This window comes from Nomascus leucogenys, chromosome 11, assembly GCF_006542625.1.
Source record: "Nomascus leucogenys isolate Asia chromosome 11, Asia_NLE_v1, whole genome shotgun sequence".
Classification (NCBI taxonomy): Eukaryota; Metazoa; Chordata; class Mammalia; order Primates; family Hylobatidae; genus Nomascus; species Nomascus leucogenys.
In genome coordinates, this window is record NC_044391.1 from 17,358,567 (window position 1) to 17,376,541 (window position 17,975).

A 17,975-nucleotide genomic window follows, 5' to 3' on the forward strand; every position below is an offset into this window, starting at 1 on the left:
CTTGACTTCTCCTCTGGTTTGTAATTCCAGCCTTTGCCAGCAGATGTCCTAGTGACTAATGAGTTAACACATTGTTCACGGAACAAGCCCACAGTGAACATATTAAAATGTAGGCCAAAGTTTAATAAAGAGAATCAGTGCTTTAATTAAAAATACTCCTAATCGAGAATGGACCATGCCAGGGTTCATCGACTGCTCTCCTGGGCCAGAAATTACCCGGTTGGCTCAGAGAAGCATAAAAGGTTTAGGAAAGAGTCAGGTCAAGATGTTTATTGTTATTTTTATGGATATAGCAGTGACTAGGTCATCAGTTCCCTGGTAAGCCCAATGTCTGGCACAACAGACATTTCTCAGAGGAATAATAGGGTCTTATTAACACAGAGACATTTTGTTTTTGTTTACAGACATCTAAAATTGTCATCATGTTTACTTTTTTTGCGATGATTAAATAATTAGTTCAATGGTACGAGGAAAAAAAGAAAACAACTGTCGATTTCTCGGGAGTAAAACCAGGGTCTCCAGACCTATATGATTCCCTAACATATTAATTTCTGTTCTATAAACCTTTGAGCCAGCCAAACCAAAACTTAATAAATATTTTAACTAACTATAAGATGTGACTGGTGACTGCTAAAACAGAATGCCATGAAATACCTTCAATTGTGATATTTTTTACCAGCACAGGCTTGACCGCCTTAGAACCCATAAGGATGCCTGTAGTTCTCCAGTAGAGTATGTTTGTGCCTGATTTCAGCATTACCTATAAAGAGAAACATAAAGGCACTCAGGGCAGATAAGCCATGCCATTTCCAAAAGCTACTCCCTTACATACTTTTTCAATCCATATAATAAAACGCCATTAATTTAAAACCCACAGATTTAAGTCCACTGTTAATTCTGAACTAACCTCCGCTGAAGTTTACACTTTCTTAAAAGAAAAAAAATGGAGTTTGCTAATCCACAAAATATATCAAACAGAAAAGAAGAAGAAATCTTCAAGTCTAAACAAACACATAAAATGATTCTCAAACCATCTGCATGAAGTCTTAGTTTATATTTAAAAGGAATCCACTTTAGAGGGTGAAAGTCCCTCAGCCCACTTGTATATTTATAAGTTGTCACTATTTATAAGATCTTTGAGTTCTGAAAACAAAAGGCAACAGAATGAGTTTGTTTCTTTTTAAAAATATATTTAATAAAAATACTGCAACAGTAACAAGAAAAAATAGGACTGTTCTTAGGGATAATCTGATTTAACTCTCTTACTCTAGAACATTAATAATACTGTATGTAGTATTGGTTTCCTTTGCTACTGGAATATTTTGCTAATTATCAAATCAAACTAATTTTCTTATAAATTTCATGTTCATACAGGTAAGTGAACTAATTTTAAGAGTTCCTTGCTTTCTTATTTACCCCCCTTATTCTTCTATGCAGTCTCTGGCTGGACAAATTCAAGCTGTATAAAATTACAATCCACCCAACTATTTCAGTGAAGTAGTACATTAAGTAAAAGTAGTGCATTAAGCACTTTCCCTTGTATTAAGTCTTTTTAAGTGAAGAAAGTATATTTGTTTTTAAGGGTTACTTGTACCTTCAAAGCCCAGCTGACTGGGTGTTAAGGTATATGGATATTAAATATTATTAATATTATTCTCAGGTATACAGATTTTTAAAAATATTCTGAAAGGGTATATTGTATTAATCACCCAAGGATGAGGTACCTGCTACAACCACAAAGACAAGGATTGATGGTCACTTATTGAAATAGAGCTTGATCTACATTGTAGGCACCATATTAGGCCCTTCCCACATATCTTCTGATTTAATCATGTAAGATTGTTCCTATTTTGCAAATGAAAACATCAGACACAAAGAGATTAAGCAAATTGCCTAAAGAAACACAACTATAAACCGGAGTTATATATTAAATCCATGTCTCACTCCAAAGAGATGGTGCCTCAAATAATAACAGATTCACTGAATTGTTATCTGGTAATTGCCTTCAAGCATTTAAGGAGCTGTCCTGTAAGGAAGCAGGCAGTTACTTTACTTCATGTAACCAGAGAAGGTAGAATTTTAACCAACGTGTGGCAGATAGGGAGGAGGCAGGTTGAGGCTCCAAACATAGATATGTTGTGATAAACAGAGCTGTCCAACAAATGGAGACAGCACAGTATATCCAATAAAACAAGCTTGAATATCACTTGTTGGGCACAGTGCAGAGAAAGATAAAAGGAATTCACAGATCCTTCCAATGAAAAGAGCCACTAATTCAATCACATATGACAGGCACATTTGTAAACTTAGAAACTCAAATGTTTTGTATATTAGTTTTGAACAGCCTTCTTTCTCAAGGATGCCCCTTTGAAAGGGAGGAAAATTAGACTATGATGGGAAGGGGAAGGAAAAGGAAACTAAGAAGAAAGAAAAAGGTAGGAAAAAGACCCTGAAAATTGGAAGCTGAGTCCATGAAGCTAGGGGTAATTTTTTCCCTAACCAGAAATCATATAAATTAATAGTTAATTTTGATTTTTTTCTTAAAATATACTTTTAAAAAAAAGTTATGAAAGAAAGGGGAAGTTGGAAAAGAAGAAGAAAAGGTTGGGGAAAAAAAAGAAGAAGGAAAAATTGGCAAAGAAGAAGGAAATACAAAGAGACTTACAGAATGAGAGCCCCATTCTCCATTGTCTGTAAGTTTTACCCACTTGTCAGTGGTGGTGTCCATCTCCTGGCACTGATCATTTTGAATCTGTGGATGAAACACAAGAGCCCTAGTAAAGTATCTTGAATAACGGCTTTAATTAAATTCTGTACCCAGCACAGGCTACAAGAACCTCCTTCAATACATTCTAAACAATGGCCATGAGTAATTCTCAATAAGTAAACACACCAAGACCTCTGGAGCCTAAGTGACAACTGCATATGACTGAGTGGTTCTAAGTAAACTATCTTCATCATTGTAACAAAAAGCCTAGCTCATTAAAGAGAGAAATGTGGGAGAACACTGACAATGCACACTAACACTGTGACTAACACTGACAATGCACAGAAAGGAAACAAAGTATAAAACAACTGCCCAACTTGCCCAAACTTTTTCATAGCTAGCATTCACCATGCAGGCCCAATAGTATAAAAATAAACAAAGCTGTTCTTTATAATATTTGCAGCAGTAAAATTTTAAATTAAAAATAAATAAAGTCCACTTTGTTTTCCATTCCCTAGGACTTAATCCAAATGCAAAAGTAAGTGGCTATGGCCAAGTCAAAGTTCCAAATTTTTATTTGGGGGTAAATGTTAATCATTTGCCATGCCAATTCAAATGACTACAGATATCTTTAACACCAAACACCTTGTGCTTTCCAGGCAATTCTTCCAAAATGTCAAGGGGTGGGGACACTACTTTTCCAGGTCTACAATGAATACAGAGACATCAAAAAGCTAGGCCACCTTTCCAATATTGCAAAACAGCAACAGAGTAGAATTAAAATAAGATCTCATCACCTATATTCCCACCAAAAGAAACGGCTCTTTCTTTCATCTCTAAATCATTTTGTTTCTTCACTCCTCTTCCCAACCAATTTACAAACATTAAAATGTTCTCCTTAAGAGCTATTCCCTAAAGACTTAGTAACTAAAAAATAGACCCTATTGCCATCCAAATACCAGAGGATATCAGCTACTTAGGGTACTTACTTTAATTGACTTTAAGTGTCATATTCGTATTATAAGCATAATGACCATTTTAATGCAAGTGTTAAGCTACTTAAAAGCAGATATGGACCCTGAATATATCTTTAATGGTCAATGTGTAGATAAGCTGAAAGCTTTTTTTATCACTGAAAGCAGACGTCCTATGTTATCTTGACATTCTACTGACATTCTGGAGACGTGTAAAACCTAGGTCTAATCACTTAGTCTCTCTAGGCTTCAGCTCCATCATTATTTAAAAAAAAAACAAACAGAAGGGCTGAATGAAAGTTTCATATAGTTCCAAAATTAAATACTTTGTTGCTGTAAATTATGCAATGCCCATATGTACAACTCTCAGAGAACGGCATATTTCAATCTGCAAACACTTCCTTTCCATTAACCATTAGTATCATGACCATGAAGTTTTGACCTTCTGAGTCAATAAATTGCAACCTCTAAAGCTGAAACATCAATAGAAGAAGAAACATGAATTTGCCATCCCTTTTCAGATTATAACCAGAACAAAGCCATCACTGAAAGGAAGTAATGAAACTTTATGCCTTAAGGGTACCTGTATTGACATCTCTCAAAGAACTTATTGGGCAATACAAATCTAAACACTTATTCTCACAATTAGATAACTGCTTTGCTTCTTAACTTTATTTCAGTTTTAGCAATGCTGCCAAAAATGTCCAGTGAAACAGGGAATTGTTCACTCTCAGAAGGATTTTGCAAACTAAATCCAGGTTAAACATAAATCTGTTTGAATGTTGCTTAACATTTTAAACTCATCAAAAGATATTAGTACTAGGAGCCTCCTTAAAAGATACTGTCACATAATCTACTTTATAGAAGTGAATGCTGAGTGCCGGAAGGTTCACTTAATTGCTCAATAACAGTGTTAACAATTACAGAACCAGAATCTCTTGACTTCAAATCTAAAGCTCATATTTTCATGAAAAATCTCTCTTGCTACCAAACTTCTGATTTAGAAATTCCCATTTCCAACAATACAAATTTGTTTTAGAATTTTTAGTACATTTGTTTCTGAAATCTGGACTGCAGAAACGTTTTTCAAGATAGTCTCCCATCTATAAGCACAACACACACTTGGTTTGGCATAAGAAGACAATCTGAGAACATTTGCTCAAGCATTCGTGTCATGATAAATATTTGCTAGATTAGATACTGTTTATTACTAATAGGTAACTTTAGTGGTAACAGCTTATTTTGTTAGATGATTACTTTATCTTATCTTCTTTAATGTTATTTAATTTCTTTTCAAAGACATGAAGTATCCCATTCATTGATGTTTTTAGACTACTAAATTCACAGAATTGGACACATGCAGCCACTTCTACTTTTGAAAAAAAATTGCTCATAAATACACTTAAATAATTTTTGTTAGCAAAAAAAATTTGAAACTGCAAAGAGAAAAAAAAACTTTTAAGTGAAAACTAAAATTGGTTTAAAAAACACAGTTTTGACAGAATACTATCTGTAGCTACAAAAAGTAAGGTAAACATGAATCTTGGAGGAAATATTTGTCACACAAAAAGTCTAAACCAAATGGTTATATAATGAGCATAACCAAAAGTTAAACAAGCCCAATGTTATGCTGCAAGGTGAGATCTTGCTGGTAAAGAAACAATATTAACCAGGAAACAAAATATTATAGAAAAAGATTAAAGTTTTCTTTTAACATCAAAAGGTTCAGTTAACACACACACACACACAAAAAAAAAAAAAAAAAAACTGAGGAGGAATAAAGTGGAATGGGAACAACTGACTAAGGGAAATTTACATGAACGTCCCTTAAAAAGTAAATTCCAGAATACAAAAGGTCTTACAAAGAACTCAAAGAAGATGTTGTTGTCGACATACTGGTACTCAAAGAAGACATAGCCTGACTTCTTAAGGTGCACAGCATAGATCAAAGACACCGTGCAGTCATCACGATTAGATTCTATGTAGTTTCCACGAGGGATCCAAGAAGAGCTGTGGAAACAAAACCAAGAGGCATTTTACATTAATGTTCTGAAACCTCTTCTGTTCACAAAACTATGTATCTCAGATTCACGAGTAGTTCCATCAGCAAAGTAACGGCAGAAAACACCAGAAGCTTTTCCAGACTCAAAGGCCAACTTTATTACTGAGAAGAGGTCCATTTCTTATGGCAAATAACTTCCTAAATCTTTTTAAGGTTATACGATTAATCTGCTATGAAACTGTTATTTTTCACCCAAAATTTGATTACCAAATAGAAGATAACTAATTTTAGTAGCCTTAGATGGAATTATTCTTTCAGATATCTGCAGTTTTATTTGTAAACCCATACACATGGCAAATCTATAGAAGGGGAGAAAGAGCACCACTAATGATAAATATGTAGATTAATATATAAAGCTATATTTTTTCACCTTAATTTTTTAGGAAGTTGTGTGTCATATGAAATGAACTTGTCAGTGATGGACTTGGCTTTTGAGTTCCTAAATCTTTGTAAGGTTATTTTAAAAGCAACTAATTATTTAAAACATAATACCATTGTATTGTAGGGTTTATAACATGTTTCTAAATATATGGCAATAGTATGAAGATAATGGTATAGATGTAACTATGCTGTTGTAAAATTTAACATTATATAAAGGTACAATAATAACTCTATGTTACCATAAGGATGCATACAGTAATTTCTAGCCTTTGCAACCTGGGGTTAGCAAAGATATCCTAACATATGACCACAGCAGAAAATTGTATTCTTTCAAATTTTAAACTTCTGCTTATCAAAGGACACCATTAAGAAAACAAAAAAGGCAAAAACCACAAACTGGGAAGAAGTGTTACACACACATGGAGACGTGTGTATGTGTGTGTGCACATACTAAATATTTATTATATAAATATATACACATAAGAACCCATTCCCAGAATGTACAGGAACTCCTTCAGCTTAATAATCAAATGACCAAAAAAAAGTAGAAAATGGGCAAAACAATTTGACTTCACAAAAGTTAATAAACACATGAACAATAAACACATGAAACATGTTTGACATTATTATCCAGCAGGGAAATGCAAATCAAAACAAAGGGATATCATTTCACACACACACACACACACACACACACACAACGTGTGCATACACTGGATTGCCTAGGGCTAGAACAAAACAAGACTTAACAATACAAATGTTGGTAAACATGTAGAATACTAGAACTCAAATATACTACTGGTGGGAGTCTACAATGATATAACCATTTTGAAAAGCTCAGACTTTTTAGGAAGTTCAACATATATCTCCTATATGACACAACTAATTAAAGAGAAATAAAGAGTATGCAAAAGTGGACGGAGTTTTGCTCTTGTTGCCCAGGCTGGAGTGCAATGGTGCGATCTTGGCTCACCGCAACCTCCGCCTCCAGGGTTCAAGTGATTCTCCTGCCTCAGTCTCCTGAGTACCTGGGATTACAGGCACCTGCCACCACGCCAGGCTAATTTTTGTATTTTTAGTAGAGATGGGGTTTCTCCATGTTCGTCACGCTGGTCTTGAACTCCCAACCTCAGGTGATCCACCTGCCTCGACCTCCCAAAGTGCTGGGATTACAGGCATGAGCCATTGCGCTGGCCCAGACTCACATTTACACTGAGAAAATTACACTAGAAGACACTATATTGAAAAACTTCTGCTTATTCAATTTCTTTTATGCATAAACTATTCCAGGCAGAAAAAGAAGCCTTGTCAGTATCTCCTGCCCACCATAACAAAGATCTGAGGTCCCACAACAACCTACTAGTACCTTCCTCTAAGGAACTCTTTTACTTAAAACACACACTCTCTCAAGGAAATAATCCTATTATCGAGAGATTAAAATAAAGAAATTGGCATCGTTTGGCAAAAAGACAGCTAGAGTGAAAGGAAGGAAGAAAGGAAGGGAGAGAGGGAATGAATATGCCTTTCAACACAGCTAAATAATTCCCCAGCATCCTTAGCTTATGGTAAAAATGTGGGGTTCCTGAGAGGTTACTCTTGTCAGGGGGTAGCCAGAGCCCTAAAGTTGAATTCTCCTAAGCAAATCCATATGAAAGGAAAGTTACATAATTAATACAAGAGAACAGGAATGGATATAGCTCAAAGACAAACATTTTGTTTTGTTTTTTTCAAAACAGTTTAACATTTCTCCAGCTTTGTCATATGCAAAGCTAATAATCCCCTATAAGAGAGGTAGGAATTAAGCAAAGGCGCTTTCCACCTTAGGTACTTAACCCACTCTCTTTTATAGGAGATAATCAAGTGTCTAAATGAAGGTTATGAATTCTTCCTGTCAGAGGAAAAGAAAAAAACCTGAAAGTATCTGTTACAAATCAGAAAAAGGTTAGTAGAAACACCAGTGGCTTAAATGTAGTTATAAATATGAGAAAATTGATTTGCTTCTCTAACAGCTTTATTGCATTTTTGCATACAGTGTCTATTATATCCTGAGGGCAATGATTTTAACCTCATGAAAACTCATTGCAATGACTGTCCAAAAAACATGATTCTTTGCAATTAGCTTATCTATCGCCACAAACAGTACCAAGATTATCCTCATCTTCTTTCTGGAAAAGAGCAACTACTTTCTTCTCAAATATTCAGTTAAGAGCCAAAGGCTGCTTTGGATTCTTACTTGTTACAGCCGTCTGGCCTGCTGTCAGAAGGGCCCACCACAGTGTCCATGAATGTTGCGATGTTAGAAAATCCTGCCGGCAATTCATCCCATTCATCAAATTTGATGCCACTGCCCAAGGAATAGGTGCCTTCACCACACTTACTGCATACCTGGTTCTTCATTTCTAGATACTCTCCAGAAGCACAGGAGAAAGCTGGAAGGCAGAAGAATGGACAACCCATTACTTACCCTCCCATCAATTTCCTCCCCTTCATGCTGTCACCAGAATTATTTTTATAAAACTCTGATTGTGCCACACTCTAATGAGAGCCTTTCAAGTTCCCCTTATCACTACATGCATTTCACAATCTGGTTCCAACCTATTTTTCCAAGCTCACCCTTGCCCCACTCTCTTCCAGCCAAAACAGAATTCCTATCATTCCCAAAATATTTAATCTTCTCTCCTGCTGTTGTGGTCTTCTTTCCCAGAGATGTTGGCCAATCCTACCTTCTCTACATGGAACACTCCTGTTCTCAACTCAAAAACCACTCACTTCATAACAGATCCCTTCCCCTGGCCCAATGGGCAGTCACTTGTACCTCCCTTTATGGTCCTACAGTGCACTTGTTATAATACCTCCATTAAAGCACTTAATTTATGCTAATCAGTGGATAAGCACATATTAAGACCACTTATAAGTTGATGTGAGATTTTGAGCTTTAAGAAAACAAGGATCGTTATTTTTGGATTCCTAACTGTATCAGGCACATACTAAGTCCAAATAAAATGCTGATCCAATGAGTGACAACTAAATATAAAACGGGAAACAGGAAAGCAGTGCAATAGCTGAACAGGTTATCTCCACTCTGAAACCATGAGCCCACTTTTTCAATATTCACACCAACCTAGTCATTTCTACCACCTACATCTTATTTCTGATGTCAAGCTTTCTGCAGACTCCGAGAACTGTACCCAGAGATACTAGATATGACAATGTGAAGAATAGTTGACACACTACAAAAAAGAAGGCTAAGTTATTATTCATTCAACAAATGCAAACCAACATCCTCCAAGTACATGGCTCTGTGCAAGATGGTATTAGTGACTCCAACCTGGAAAAGGGCTTTCTAATCCTTTAATCAGGATATTAAAGAAACAAGAACAAAATGAGACCTCCAAATTACCCAATGAAGAAAAACAAATCCCCCAGCAGAGTGTAAAGCAGCAAAGTCTCACATTTAGGTAGAGTCTTCTCTTTTAGAATACATTAGAAAACTCAGCCAGAAATAAAAATAAGCTGATTTTTAAAAACTAATTAAAGAATTAGAGCTAAAATCCACACACATCTACTTACTCACTGAATTAATATAATGCTTTCCTTGAGAAAACCTTAAAGATGCTGTACAATGAACTTCTACATTCAAATCAACATCCCCAAATCAGTAAAACATGAGAAAATAAAAAAAGATTATGCAAAGAACGTGGCATGCTGGCTACACAGTCAAAACTGTCCTAGGAGGAGGCTGTACCACTTCCTAATTCTATGACACTGAGTGAGTTATTTCACCTCTCTAGGCCTTAGTTTCTGTCTCTAAAAAATGAGATAACAATCACAACGGGTACCTTTAAGGGCTATACTGATGGCAGTGGCAGCCAGCCTGGAGTGACCACTGCCATGAAGCCGGCTACTGTGGGGGAGGTGCGGACCAGGCTGCAGGTTCCATGGAGCCATTGGGGTGGGAGGAGGCAGAACTCCGCCCTCCCAGGTAGACTCGAGCTTCCCTGTGCTCTTGCGGGCCAGGAGCAGGCAGGAGCTCCACCATCCTGAGCACAGCTGCAGCTACCCAAGCCATGGCTGTGGACCAGGGTGTCTTGGCACTCTCAGGGGCCCAGGAAGAACCCCTTCCCCCACAGGCTTGGAGATGTCTGCTCCCCCTGCCTGGCCTCTCCCCGCTCCTGGCACCCCTTCCAATCTGAGAGCAAGGTTGGGGCTGAGCCTGGGCACTGTGCTGACATACCAGCCTCCTGCCACCTCAGCCTCCTCCAGACTTTGGCCACCAACAAGCACAGGAGAGAGACTGGGGCAGGGGCTGAAGGCAGCTTGGCACTGGCCTGCAGGCACTCCTTGACTGAACAGCCTGGGTGCCCAGAACAGTGGCAGGAGGCATAGAGGCTCCTAGATGGAAGGGGATGGGTCCCACAAAGCCCCACCTTCAAGCCAGGGAGGCTCTGAAGCCTGGGGGCTGGGTTGCCAGTCAGTGGGCCAGAATGGGAACTTGTGGTGCTTTTTCCCCGCCCCGGACTGCCCATGGCCGCCGATTGACCAATCAGCACACACTTCCTCCCTCTGGCTGGCTCAGGCCCAGATCCATAAAAGCCCTGGACTCAGTTACCCACTCCAGGGTCCCCTCTCTGCTGAGAGCTGAACAGTAGCTGAGACACCCTGCTTATGAAGAGGAGCTAGTCACTGTGGGTCTCCTCTAAGCTGTTCTGTAGCTCAATAAAGCTCCTCTTCACCTTGCTCACCCTCCACTTGTCCGCATGCCTCATTCTTCCTGGATATAGGACAAGAACTCGGCAACCACCAAATGGTGGGGCTAAAAGAGTTGTAACAAATAGGGCTGAAACATGCCCCTTGCTTACCACGTTGCAGGTGACAAGAAGGAGAGAAGAGCTGTGGCCCTTTAGGGATACCAGACCTGGGAGATCCCCAAGTCAAGGCTGTAACAGCCTCTTTGGGGCTCTGTAGTTCCTGTAACAGCCTCTTTGGGGCTCTGTCTCCAAGCTTCTGGGTGCCACCATATTCCCCGGTACCAGCACAGAAGCTGCTTGTGGCATGCTTGGTTCAGCTGCAGCCTCGCAGGGAACCAGTGCCCATGCTGTCACCTGGAGTTGCCCACCCCACCGCAGCTGTCATGCCTGGCTGTGCATGGTAGCCCGAATCCCATGCTCACTCCACACCCCTTGCCGCTCTGCACCTGGCTAGCCCTTGGCCAGCGTGGGACCCAGGCCAGTAGAGTGAGCCAAATGCAGCCTGCCAGACCAAGGAGCAGAACAAGCCTGGTGGGCCTGAGCAAAATTCAGGCAAAGGCGCCACTGACCACAGGGGTTTCCAGCTGGTGAAGTGACACCCCAAGAATCCTGTGACCATACTTAGAAAATAAAATATAGTATAAGGTGGTTAGTGCAGTGCCTGGCATATAACAAATGCTCATTAAAACTATTATCACTACCAGCACAACCAACAGAAAAACACGGTTATGGAAAACTGTGTATTTTCAATGGTCTATGGATCTTCTAGCAAACTCAGAATCAGACATTTGCCTAATATGATAAATAATAATATCATAAACCAAGACCCTACAGTACATTAAATCAGAGGTCAGCAAACTACAACCTGCAGGGGAAATCCAGCTCACTACCTGCTTTTGTAAATAAAGTTTCATTGAAACCCAGTCCCGATCATTCATTTACCTACTGTCTATGGCTGCTTTCACACCATAATGGCAGAGTTGAATAGTTGCAACAGAAACTGCATTGCCCACAAAGACAAAAATATTGACTTCCTAATAAAATAAAGTTATCCTGGAAGACAGTTTAGTGTCCAAAATGGTATTTTAAGTTGATTATCTATAACTTAATAAAAGGTAATATTTTATGATATGTTGTTATGAAGAACTCTAAAAGCTAAAAAAGAGAAGACTGCATTTGTGAAGCTTGTCTTCTAAATACAATGATGCCATTTCGGAGTGTTCACTGCCCTGTTAATTAAAATCATAAAGAATATTCCCATTTTCTTCCCAAGTGTTTCCATGAAGTCAGAAGGAAAACTGAGAGATAAAGTTGAAAGTGAATATAATGGATATTTGGTATATACCAGGTGCCATGCTTGATACTTTACAAACACAGTAAATTCTTGTTATTTGCAGTAGTTGTGTTATATGAATTTACCCCAAACACTAAATTAATGAATACTGGACCGTCATTCCTACGGAAAATACAGGGTTAGGTTCCTGTGAACCTTTGGTCACATCACCTTTGTCAACCAATCAATACCTAACCTTGTTTAAGTGTATTTCTTTTTAAAAACATCTGATTTAGTATAGGTTGTTAATTCGTTAATGTTGAACTCATGGCCAACAGAACTATAACTCATGCCCGAATAAAGCTTATGTAACACATGTATGTTTCTCTGAAAGGCATAGCACAGCCCTCTTGTACTTAGGAACACTAGCCTTCACATTGGCACTGTACTTGGAGGGCCATTTTAAGCAGCAAAATCACCCCAAAAAATAACTAAAATGCTAAACACATGGCACTAAATAAACCACCAAAAGGACACTTGTTTACAGTATGAGAAAAGCAATAAGAAGTCAAATGTCACCTTGTTCATTCACGTAGTTGGGTGACTCAAATATCTCATCACTCTGCATATGTCTGCAAATAACTATGAAAGCATTGAGTGTATTAATTTGGGGGCTACAAATAAATTTTAGCAAGTAGTCAAATTTGCAAATATTGAATCCATGAATAATGAGGATTAACTGTGTTTATAGTAGACTGGTGAGGGAGGAAGGGATTATGCCCATAAACCAGATGAGGAAACTGAGCTACAGTGCATCTAAATAACCTGATTAAAAAGGTTAACTGGTTAACAGTTAACCAATGGCAAAGCTGAAACTCAAATTCTGGTCTGTCTGATTCCAAAGGTGGTGGCTCAAAGAAAATTCAGTTCAAAAAATTATTACAACCAAGACAAAAAGGGCAAACAATTCCAACCAAATTAATCATCATACATCACATCATTCTTCATTCCTATCCTGAACTGTTAAACAATGTTCATGTGCATTATACAGCAATAACCATTTTAGCAATAACCTCATATTTCTTGTGGATTTTTAATGTACTACTCCTAAAACACGCATTAAAAATATTTTAGCAAGTTTCTATCTTCCATAAGTCTAATAACTTTGCCTATAAAAGGAAAATAATAATAATAGCTATCTCAATGAGTTGTGGGAATAAAGGAGATATATCACATAAAGCATTTAGCATATACCTGGCATGCAGCACACAAGAAATATTAAATACAATTATTAATACTTTAGGCTGGACTCAGTGGCTCACACCTGTAATCCCAGCACTTTGGGAGGCTGAGGCAGGCAGATTGCTTGAGGTCAGGAGTTCGAGACCAGCCTGGGCAACATAGTGAAACCCTATCTCTACAAAAAAACACAAAAACTTAGCCAGGCGAGGTGGTGCACACCTGTAATCTCAGCTACTTGGGAGGCTGAGGCATGAGAATTGCTTGAGCCTGGAAGACAGAGGTTACAGTGAGCTTAGATCATGCCACTGCACCCCAGCCTGGGCAACAGAGTGAGACTCTGTCAAAAAAAAAAAAAAACCCACACAATTATTGATAGTTTAATTCAGGGACATGGGACATACATCTCTATAAGAACTCTGCCAGTGGATTTATAATATTACATCTTTCAGATTAATTATGCAGTCAAATTAGTTGAATAAGCATAGGGCCTTTAATAACACAGAGGAGCTAGTAAGTCTAAAGCTTTTCATAGTTTAATCATTTGCTACTCCTCAATCTTTTTCATCCTGGAAGTCAGGCTTAGAGACACCTGTCAAAGGAAGAAAAGAGCCACACTTTTTTGGTAAACACTGTTTACTCCACAAGAGTCTATGTCAACAGAGTTAGCACTGCTGACTTCCTTTGACGGCCACCAAAACTACCTGCTTTTCCTTTTATCTTCCATCCTAGCCTCATCCACTCTCTATGTCAACACTGCTACCTTGGCATTTGTTCTTTAATTAGATTATCAGGTTTTTAAATAATCTTAAAGACTATACTATTTTCATTCAGATGTTTTTAGCATACAACATAGGAACATTTCAACAAGCAGTATGATAGACAGTTATTATTAATAGCTGTTGTTAGCTGTTGTGAACATGAATTTACCATATTTAATTTGAATCAATTAGTCATTTCTAATTTTTCTTCTTCAACAACCTTGAAATCTTAGAGAAACTGAATTAAAGATAGGCAAACTCCAAAGTTTTTAATGAGAACGGAAAGACCTTATTTGCCTAAGGTCTTAGGCACTACTTAACAGTGGCCTCAAGTATTTCACAATAGTTTACCTAAGCACCCAGCAAAAGAGTGATATTTAAAAACCCAACATCTTGAAGTCTAAACTGTAACCAAGAGATCATTTGCTGCACTCACTGTTCTTTTTATCAGCTTTATGCCTCTTCTTTTCTGACATTTATTTCTGCTACTGTGAATCTGCAAAGGTTCAAATATGCAGGTGTGAATAATCAGATATGGAAAAAGCATTTATATTAGTCCATCACCAAGTAGCAAATATCTTAGGCAATTTACCTAACCTCTGTGCTTATTCACACTCCACCATCCCCTTCTCCCTCCTAGGACTGCTTATAATAATCCAATGAGAGACTGTGGAAACCACTCTGAAAATAAAGAGTGTTGAAAATACAAAGCACTGTATGATCATGCAACCACCCAGCACAATGTGCCAAATAACTGTTAACTGAATTGAATCATTTAGATGCTGATTTCATCTATGATTTATGCCTAACAATAAAGAACATCTATTTTTCATCATTGTACCACAGGGCCACGTAGTTTTGCTTTTTCTTCCTCCAGAGACCTCATGTTTTGAAAGACTATGGCTGTCAATTACATTTACTCATAATTTACTCATTTTTGCTCTTTTAAATCAAAGTTTTTATTACTAAAATATGTTTTCAAAACAGCGAACAGCAATAGTAAGAAAAAAAAACGGATTTTCAATTAACTTGTTTAATGAGATGTTGATGATATATTGAACCTATGCAAACTTATTACAGATAAATATCTGGGAACAACATTGTGGCTTTCTCAGAGCTTCCATGATAGTCTAATCTAGACTGATCTTCCTCAAAATAAATCAAATTTATATCTCACTAAGTATAAATTCACTGTAATCCATCTTGTCAGTTAATATCAGCTAAGTATAATTATATATATTTGTGGGGAAATATAAAGTAAATCAATTCCAGAATCAAGACAAGCCAATATGTCTATTTTTCTTCAATGGGCTAGTCTTGTTTAAATAAGATGAATAAGGTTCAAACCGTAGACATTCTTATATCGATGACACGCTGATGCTCTTGCAACTGTTCTTACTATTACTCACTGCCATTAAGGGTAATACAAAGAAAGAGAACAAAGCTTAGTGTGTGCACCTCACAAATAAGTTCTACATCCATCTCTCATTTAGCCAATTAATTATCATTATCAGATAATTAAAACTTTAAGTGCCTGCCAGATTTACTATCATTCTTTTCACACACCAAAAAAGCAGAAAATGGCATCTAAGAGAGACTGAACAACATATTGAATCCAGCAAGTCTTAGATCTTCTTCCTCCTTCAGTACCAGTGATAAGGACAGCACTTGAACACCATCCTTTTAAGTTGTTATTTGTGAAATTCTTAGAGAAGAAAAAGTAATCTATAATTCTCATTTTACAAAAATAAAAGTCTGGTAGGGAAAGTCAAACAGTACATTAAAACAGGCCATTTCTTGCTGATACTCTCTTACTCACAGTAAGGAAGAGTTTTCCCCTGGCTGAACAAGGGAATTCTTGTTCTCTCTAATTGGGAATTTTTTTTTTATCCTGAAGGTAGTTTTCATGTCAAAATACACAAGGCAACAACGAAAGCTGGTTTTGAGTGCATCAACTATCTGTCATGTTCAATTTAAGGCTGGAAGAGGAGAAAGGAAGGTAACACTGTCCAAATACTAATAGTGGCAGATATTGCAATATTCCTATCAGAAGAGAATACTCATGAGCATTAAGAAGATATATTAGTATTGCACTATAATTCACAAGTAATGTGATTTGAAGCATGATTTGATCAAAGAATGAATAAATCTGTGATATGTAATGATAACAATTAAAATAATCAAAATCACCAAAAGAGACCTTTGAGATTATCTGATCCAAACCATCCCAATTCAGATTCCAAGTTTCTTCTTCTGTGTAACCATAAGCAACCAAGTTCAACTTTTCTTTTTTTATTATTATTATTATTATACTTTAGGTTTTAGGGTACATGTGCACAATGTGCAGATTTGTTACATATGTATCCATGTATCATGTTGGTTTGCTGCACCCATTAACTCATCATTTAGCATTAGGTATATCTCCTCATGCTGTCCCTCTCCCCTCCCCCCACCCCACAACAGTCCCTGGAGTGTGATGTTCCCCTTCCTGTGTCCATGAGTTCTCATTGTTCAATTCCCACCTATGAGTGAGAACATGCGGTGTTTGGTTTTTTGTCCTTGTGATAGTTTACTGAGAATGATGGTTTCCAGTTTCATCCATGTCCCTACAAAGGACATGAACTCATCATTTTTTATGGCTGCATAGTATTCCATGGTGTATATGTGCCACATTTTCTTAATCTAGTCTATTGTTGTTGGACATTTGGGTTGGTTCCAAGTCTTTGCTATTGTGAATAGTGCCGCAATAAACATACATGTGCATGTGTCTTTATAGCAGCATGATTTATAGTCCTTTGGGTATATACCCAGTAATGGAATGGCTGGGTCAAATGGTATTTCTAGCTCTAGATCCCTGAGGTCGCCACACTGACTTCCACAATGGTTGAACTAGTTTACAGTCCCACCAACAGTGTAAAAGTGTTCCTATTTCTCCACATCCTCTCCAGTACCTTTTGTTCCCTGACTTTTTAATGATGTCCATTCTAACTGGTGTGAGATGGTATCTCACTGTGGTTTTGATTTGCATTTCTCTGATGGCCAGTGATGATGAGCATTTTTGCATCTGTTTTTCGGCTGCATAAATGTCTTCTTTTGACAAGTGTCTGTTCATGTCCTTTGCCCACTTTTTGATGGGGTTGTTTTTTTCTTGTAAATTTGTTTGAGTTCATTGTAGATTCTGGATATTAGCCCTTTGTCAGATGAGTAGGTTGCGAAAATCTTCTCCCATTTTGTAGGTTGCCTGTTCACTCTGATGGTAGTTTCTTTTGCTGTGCAGAAGCTCTTTAGTTTAATTAGATCCCATTTGTCAATTTTGGCTTTTGTTGCCATTGCTTTTGGTGTTTTAGACATGAAGTCCTTGCCCATGCCTATGCCCTGAATGGTATTGCCTAGGTTTTCTTCTAGGGTTTTTATGGTTTTAGGTCTAACATTTAAGTCTTTAATCCATCTTGAATTAATTTTTGTATAAGGTGTAAGGAAGGGATCCAGTTTCAGCTTTCTACATATGGCTAGCCAGTTTTCCCAGCACCATTTATTAAATAGGGAATCCTTTCCCCATTGCTTGTTTTTGTCAGGTTTGTCAAAGATCAGATAGTTGTAGACATTTGGCATTATTTCTGAGGGCTCTGTTCTGTTCCCTTGATCTATGTCTCTGTTGTGGTACCAGTACCATGCTGTTTTGGTTACTGTAGCCTTGTAGTATAGTTTGAAGTCAGGTAGCGTGATGCCTCCAGCTTTGTTCTTTTGGCTTAGCATTGACTTGGCAATGCGGGCTCTTTTTTGGTTCCATACGAACTTTAAAGTAGTTTTTTCCAATTCTGTGAAGAAAG

At 37.7% G+C, this 17,975-nt stretch overlaps 1 protein-coding gene across 5 annotated transcripts in view; it reads right to left on the reverse strand.

Annotated features, from left to right (window-relative positions):
* KIAA1324L (KIAA1324 like) overlaps positions 1 to 17,975 on the reverse strand; it is a 229,313-nt gene that overhangs the window by 112,899 nt on the left and 98,439 nt on the right. For all 5 annotated transcript variants that reach the window (XM_030822020.1, XM_030822022.1, XM_012510231.2 and 2 more), the window contains 4 exons: positions 8,358 to 8,553; positions 5,544 to 5,691; positions 2,666 to 2,752; positions 655 to 760 (listed from right to left, as the gene is read on the reverse strand). In XM_030822020.1, coding sequence (XP_030677880.1) covers positions 655 to 760; positions 2,666 to 2,752; positions 5,544 to 5,691; positions 8,358 to 8,553 — 537 coding nt within the window. The remainder of the gene's footprint in view (positions 1 to 654; positions 761 to 2,665; positions 2,753 to 5,543; positions 5,692 to 8,357; positions 8,554 to 17,975) is intronic.